Genomic DNA, 6,000 nt, shown 5'->3' with positions numbered 1-6,000 from the left:
AGTCAAATGTGGTCAGACGCATCAGTAGTCCTATTACAACATTTTAAAATATTCATCTTATAGAAAGAGAAGATTAAAATGTAAAGATTGTTAAACTGTAGAGATAAATTTCTTTTGAAGTCATTATAATCTAAGCCTATAACCCGAAAACGATTGTGCAAAGCATAGTTATCTACGCATTTAGACAAAATTAATGGGAAATATTTCCTAGTCGGTTTGCAGGGAACGGAGAACCTAAAACGATCTTAAAGGACAATGGAATTGAGCAGCTCTACAAAGGCAAAGAGCAAAGGTTAGGAAAGGTTAAGGAAATTATATTGACCGTAAAGGGTTATATTTTCACCATATATCTCTTTACTTATAGGAATATTAATTGTAGAAGTGCTAATTGTAATAAGAAGATTAAATGCACAAAGAAGACTACAGATTATAGCCTTTGCACTCAAACACTGGCGTCAGGGACTTTAAGACCTTCACTGGGATTTAAATGAGTGTTCCTCTATGTTTTCAAAACACTATTCAATTTCTATTTATGTACACCACTTGAATTTCAAAAGACACTTAAGAAAAGGTCAATTATACAACACCCGCTGCAAATAAATTCGTGTAAATAATAAGATTTGAAGAATAGTATATAAGGATAGACTTTTAATGAACGAAAACAGTTTGAATTCCTTCATCCGCCGCGCTATTGACGTTTTCGAAACACAGCAGATCCGTACTATATACAGCCACAGGTTTGACAAAAGGTTGATCTGCTTATGGATTTGTGAATTCAACATCTAGTTTGCTGTCTTAAACTGTTTTCGATTCTAATATGTTCCTGCCACACGTGCTTTCGCTTGTTACATGAAACTGTCTTCTCACTCATCGGGTACAGAGCATAATAAAGTTTTCCCCCCATGTTCATAAATCCTTCTAAAGCATCTAAATGGTCTATCAATAATATGCCGACCTTAGCAGCTATCGAGGTATCAAAAGGAATTTATAAGTATATACCATCAAGAATTGCTTACACACATATCAATAGCTTCAAAAAGTTAAATAGACTTAATTGTTTATTAAGAGGTTTGGAAAAACATATACATTTACATAATTTACATCGAATAGCATATTTATATAAGTAGTTTGTTTTAATTTATGTACCGATAATGGATTTGAAAATGGTTTTATATTTTTTTATTCACAATACATGTTGTCTTTTTGTTTACAATATTAACTAAATTATAAGATAACATTTAGATATCATCCAGTTCCCATCAACATCAAGTTGAAGTTTTTGTTTCTAAATACATAAATATAATACGACAGGTAATTTACATTTAAATTAAATGCTGTCGATAAAGTAGTCAATGCGTTTTTCTTTTAGGAATAATAACAATTCACATGCTGCCTCACAACCAACAACAAAAAGAGAAGAGAACTTATAACTAAACATATAAATGTTGCATTACTTCAAATGGCACTCGGGTCACAGACTCGAGGAATGTGTAAAGTGTGTAAAAATTATAATACAAACAATTACATAAAAATGCATAAAATAGTTGCGAATACAGTGAAGCTTAAATTCTTAGTTGGGCTACATTTTTGAAGAAGTAAGTGCAGGCGTTTGAATTTACAACATTTACAAGATGAGGGGCAAGCAGCGCTGGAACGGCGGGTGGTGGTGGCGGTGGTGAGGCACATACACAGACAATCGCACACACACACACATGCATACATATAAATGCGATGATGATGTTTGGTTCAAAATTATATTTTGATTTTTCTCAAACGGTTTTCACGCAGTACCCAACGCAGGATCCGAAAGCCTGAAAAAATATAAGTTGTTGTTGGTGCAAACAATAAAAAAAATGTGTATGTGTGTGTGTGTTGTAGAGGTGTGCGTGAGAGCGTCTGTGTGCGTGTGCATGTGTGCAGGTATGTGTGATAACAAAAGCAACTCATCGCTGCATATCGCGTCGCTTCAGTACGTCGAATATAACATCCGATGCATTCTGCTTATTGCTAGCATCGTTACCCGAATCCTCCTCGGAATCGGTCTGCTCCAGCAGCGGTACCGTCAACGTTGAATGGCCGCCAGCCCCACCAGCACCATGCGAACCAACTATAACATTGCCTTCGTTAAATTTAAACTCGTTGGCTATGTCCTCCTCCTCGTCCTCATCGTTGTCCCTTTGCAGAGCCTGCTGCTGTTTATCTGCTTTACCCATGGTCGAGTATTTGTGCAGCAGATGGCACATTATGCCAATTAAGCACACAACCAGTCCCACCACATTAATAAATGAGAGCTGATCATCGTTCAGTTCGATAGCCAGCGCCAGCTGACAAATGTCCTTGAATATGCCTGCTATGGAGAGTGTCAGACTGGAGGTTTTCGATAGCACCAAAAACTCCATAACTTCCATAAGAAAGGCAAGCACAGCGCCTATGCTTATCTTGGCTATTGTCTCAACAATCACATCGTTGGAGACATGCTTCAGATTCAGCACAACGTCATACAGCAGCTTACCTGTAAATAAGCGGAGGAAAGGATAAGTTATTATTCAAACACTTAAATAAAAAAATCTTTTACGCTTTTGGGCTCAAAAACTGCATATTTTGGGTCTTTTACTTAAAAAAAAGAAAAAGCTGAGACAAGTGTCTGTTGTTTGTTTGTATGAACAGCTGTTATGCAGGCAGCTATAGATCAATGGCAGTTTCATTTTTTTAAAGTCTGACATAATCGTACTTCTACAGCTTAATAAAGGTATTAAAATATGTACATATAATATTAGTAATGCAATTAATAAAACATTAGCTATCGTTTAAACTTTTAGGCGTCAAAAAAACGGATTTGAATTACATAACTTATTTTTAAAACAAATTTTAAAATTACATTTTTAAGAAGTAATATTTCAAATATTTTGTGATCAGATGAAATACTATATATTAAATTTACTTTTTGAAATCCAAAAAATATAATAGCTCCATTTTATGTACATAATTCTGTTTTTTACTAAGTCTGTTCACATTCTAAGAAGAATAAATGAAACGGAAACATAACTTCAACCCGCCATTGACACACAATGTATAACAAATTAGTGACGTACCTTCAAAGCCTACTAAAAAGGGCAACAACGATACAATCATCCACGGCTGCATATGAAATATCATATCGACGGGATTGTGCAGACCAAGTTTTGATTTTTGCATTATAAATTGGGCGAACGTCCAACGCACACCGCTGCTGAGCGAAGCAAAAAGCAAGAAAAAGAAGCCCAACGCGTTGAATTGCGTTGATTTGTAGGTGAACATAAAGAGGCCAGCGGCGATGAGACCCACAACAAATACTAGATACCAGCTCTGTAAAACACAATTATCACAAATATAGTACATACTCGTACTACTTATACTGGATACTCTTACCTTGCGCTCCAGCCCCAGCAGTATGGCAAACAAAAGTATGAAGACAATGGTTGATGATTTGGTCATAGTATATAGAGATATGGGCACCAGCTCAAGTCCCCAGTTGGAGAATCCAATATCAATACCACTGGCAATACCTGTTTTACAAAGTTGTAAAAACTCCTATTATTTCGAACTAATTATATATATTTACCTGTGGGTGCCATTTTTCGTAATGCAACACGCCAATCGAGCTGGACACGAGATTTTCCCACGCGCAGCTTGTAAAGGGAGCGCACCATGGAGGCCAACATGAATTTCACGATCAGATGATACGTAACAATGGTGAGGGGGAATTTTAACTTTTTGATTATGTCCTTTTGGTAGAACGTCAGCGTAATCGATAGCGTTAAATAGACGAGAACAGTGACCAGTGTGCCAATCGCCATTTGCATGAAGCGCGCATCCGCATGTCGCGACATTGTACTATCAGCGAGCGGATTCTGATCCTGTGCGGACAACTTGTTGTTGTTGTGGCTGCCCCCGCCGCTACTGCTGCTATTGTTAATGTACTGAAAGTTGGCATGCGTCGGCAAGACCCGTCGATCTTTATGAGCACTACCATTCTGCGTTGACGCTGGCAATTTATTTCGTTCGCTGTCTAGGCCGAGTTCGATTTCTTCGCAGTCTTCATCGTCGACGCCGCTGACACTGGCACTCGCCGATAGGGCACTGGTGCTCTCATTTGTACTGAGGCGCTCATATTTTGGCATCACCATTATCAATTGCAAACAAAGTGCGACGAAACTGCACCACTTTGCCTGTGTTGTTTATTCTTGTTGTTGTTGTTGTTGGTGCTGCAATGACTGCGACGCCTGCAGTGACGGCGACAGCGAGAGAAAGAGAGATGGGGAAAGGCTGTCAAACAGTTAAAATATTACGACGATTACAATTGAAACATCAGTGCAAACGTAAAAAATTACCCACCTGTACCTGTGCTTTCTTATCGCTAATTTTATTGAAGTTTTGCCATTCCATATGTTTGCGTTTCAACGCTCCCGGCCTCACCTGGGTGTCTTTATGTACGTGTGTGTGTGCGCCGTTATCTGTCTCTTGGCTTAATTGATTACTTTTGCGTTTGCTTGAGTTAGCGTCAGTGTGGGCAATGAATTTACATTTTTTCTTAATTTCAAACCGTTTTACTTCCAATTTGGTTATTATAAATGTTTGTCCAGCTGTTGCTGTTGCTCTTTGGGCCACTTTGGCTTTTGTTGACGTATTCGTGCGCGCTGGGTGTTGAAAAAGTGTTGTTGGCACAGATATCGTTTAAGTTATCGATTAGTTGTGCAAGAATACATCGATTGCAGGTTGTGCAGCTGACGGTTTGATTTTGAGCTGCCCTAACTGGAATCGATGTTGGTGAAGATCTCCTAAACTTCAAAAGGGCTAAGGAAACGCAATCTAACCGTTTTTTCGCAGCGTGCTTGTACAATTGACCTTTTTCTAAGTGTCTATGTTAACAGTTTAGTGGAGTACTTAGCTACTAAAAATCGTACAATACTTTGATTTACATTTATTTAGTTTTTAAGGAGGGTCTTAAGAACTTCACCTGTACTCCGTTTGTAGTCGTCATTTTGCATTTAATCTTCTTATCGTTTATATAATTAGCATTTCTAGTACAGAAATAATATCCCAGATATATGTATGGTAAAAATGTATTCCTTGAACATCAAAATAATTTGTTTGTCTTCCAATTGCCTTATTAATATTTTATTTTCTTTGTTCACGTACTTATTTGTATTCAAATTATTATGTATGTATTCAAATTAAATTAAATGAAACTTTATTTATTAATTACGTTACATATGTATGTTAGTCATATCATTTCCGTTTTATGTTAAAATTTATTCAATTTTAATAGGAAAACAATAAATGACAAGTCACAAAACATAGCCTGCCATCATTTAATTGATCGATTATTTGTGCATCGACGGAAGATTCAAATTCATACGTCTGCTGTGCCAACTGCCACATGGCAGCACCAAAAAGTAGCACAGTGTTGCTAAACACCTTCTAAACGCCGAAGGATAAGAATAACAAAATGTAATGTGAATAAAATGGCACTCAAGGTATGGCTATGAACAAAAAAATAAAAATTTGATTTCAACGTGATGTAATGTGAATGAGTGTGACTTGAAAGGGTTATTAAAAGTGCTGTGACTTTTGGTATTAAAATTTAGTATCTTCACATTGCCACTTTGTGGTCACACTGGACACAAGTCCTCCATATCCTTGTTGCCGATAATTTCTTAGTAGTTGATTTTAGCAAGACAACTCGTCAACGCGACGAACGGCATAGTGCGCAACGCATTGAATTGAAAAAATATCCTTACAATTACAACAGCAGCAACAACAATGTGCGGTGTAAAGTGTGTAGATAAATGAAAATAATATTAGCAAGTGCGTGCAAATTGTATCGCTGCAACAACAACAACAACATAGCGTTATAGTGAAAGCAGTGAATTATTTCCTCCAACAACAACAAAAGAAAAGCAAGCAAAATGTCTACGATTGTGGAACAGGTGAGGGCGCCGCCAAAAAATCTAATAAGAA

The 6,000-nt window shown here is 37.1% G+C and overlaps 2 protein-coding genes across 7 annotated transcripts in view; one reads left to right on the top strand and one right to left on the bottom strand.

Annotated features, from left to right (window-relative positions):
- Positions 1 to 1,045: 1,045 nt before the first annotated feature.
- LOC115632253 (solute carrier family 35 member C2) lies at positions 1,046 to 4,692 on the bottom strand. 5 transcript variants are annotated; one of them, XM_030529326.1, is made up of 6 exons: positions 4,375 to 4,692; positions 3,602 to 4,305; positions 3,409 to 3,545; positions 3,093 to 3,345; positions 2,021 to 2,512; positions 1,046 to 1,811 (listed from the first exon to the last, which is right to left on the bottom strand). In XM_030529326.1, the coding sequence occupies exons 2-6, from the start codon at positions 4,164 to 4,166 to the stop codon at positions 1,753 to 1,755; spliced, it is 1,506 nt and encodes a 501-aa protein (XP_030385186.1). In that variant the 5' UTR covers positions 4,167 to 4,305; positions 4,375 to 4,692; the 3' UTR covers positions 1,046 to 1,752. The 5 variants fall into 5 exon arrangements, with proteins under 5 accessions (XP_030385186.1, XP_030385181.1, XP_030385184.1 ...); XM_030529321.1 differs by having other exon boundaries at positions 1,046 to 2,512; positions 4,375 to 4,689; XM_030529324.1 differs by lacking the exon at positions 1,046 to 1,811 and having other exon boundaries at positions 1,944 to 2,512; positions 3,602 to 4,262; positions 4,375 to 4,691.
- Positions 4,693 to 5,773: 1,081 nt separating this feature from the next.
- LOC115632567 (formin-J) overlaps positions 5,774 to 6,000 on the top strand; it is a 58,003-nt gene continuing 57,776 nt past the window's right edge. For both annotated transcript variants that reach the window (XM_030529787.1, XM_030529786.1), the window contains exon 1: positions 5,774 to 5,969. In XM_030529787.1, coding sequence (XP_030385647.1) covers positions 5,949 to 5,969 — 21 coding nt within the window. In that variant the 5' untranslated portion in view covers positions 5,774 to 5,948. The remainder of the gene's footprint in view (positions 5,970 to 6,000) is intronic.

Source organism: Scaptodrosophila lebanonensis, unplaced genomic scaffold, assembly GCF_003285725.1.
Source record: "Scaptodrosophila lebanonensis strain 11010-0011.00,11010-0021.00 unplaced genomic scaffold, SlebRS2 tig00001415-arrow-pilon, whole genome shotgun sequence".
In the NCBI taxonomy this organism is placed as follows: Eukaryota; Metazoa; Arthropoda; class Insecta; order Diptera; family Drosophilidae; genus Scaptodrosophila; species Scaptodrosophila lebanonensis.
The sequence above is the reverse complement of the archived record's forward strand: the minus strand, read 5'-3'. Positions and strand labels throughout refer to the sequence as shown.

What these genes read in the sequence shown, in the direction of transcription:
- LOC115632253 (XM_030529324.1), bottom strand. Translation starts at nt 4,166, where the DNA reads ATGGTGATGCCAAAATATGAGCGCCTCAGTACAAATGAGAGCACCAGT. An exon ending in ACGAAAAATGGCACCCACAG is followed by an intron (nt 3,546 to 3,601) that starts GTAAATATATAT and finishes TTTGTAAAACAG; the next exon opens with GTATTGCCAGTGGTATTGAT. An exon ending in TGCTGGGGCTGGAGCGCAAG is followed by an intron (nt 3,346 to 3,408) that starts GTAAGAGTATCC and finishes TGTGTTTTACAG; the next exon opens with AGCTGGTATCTAGTATTTGT.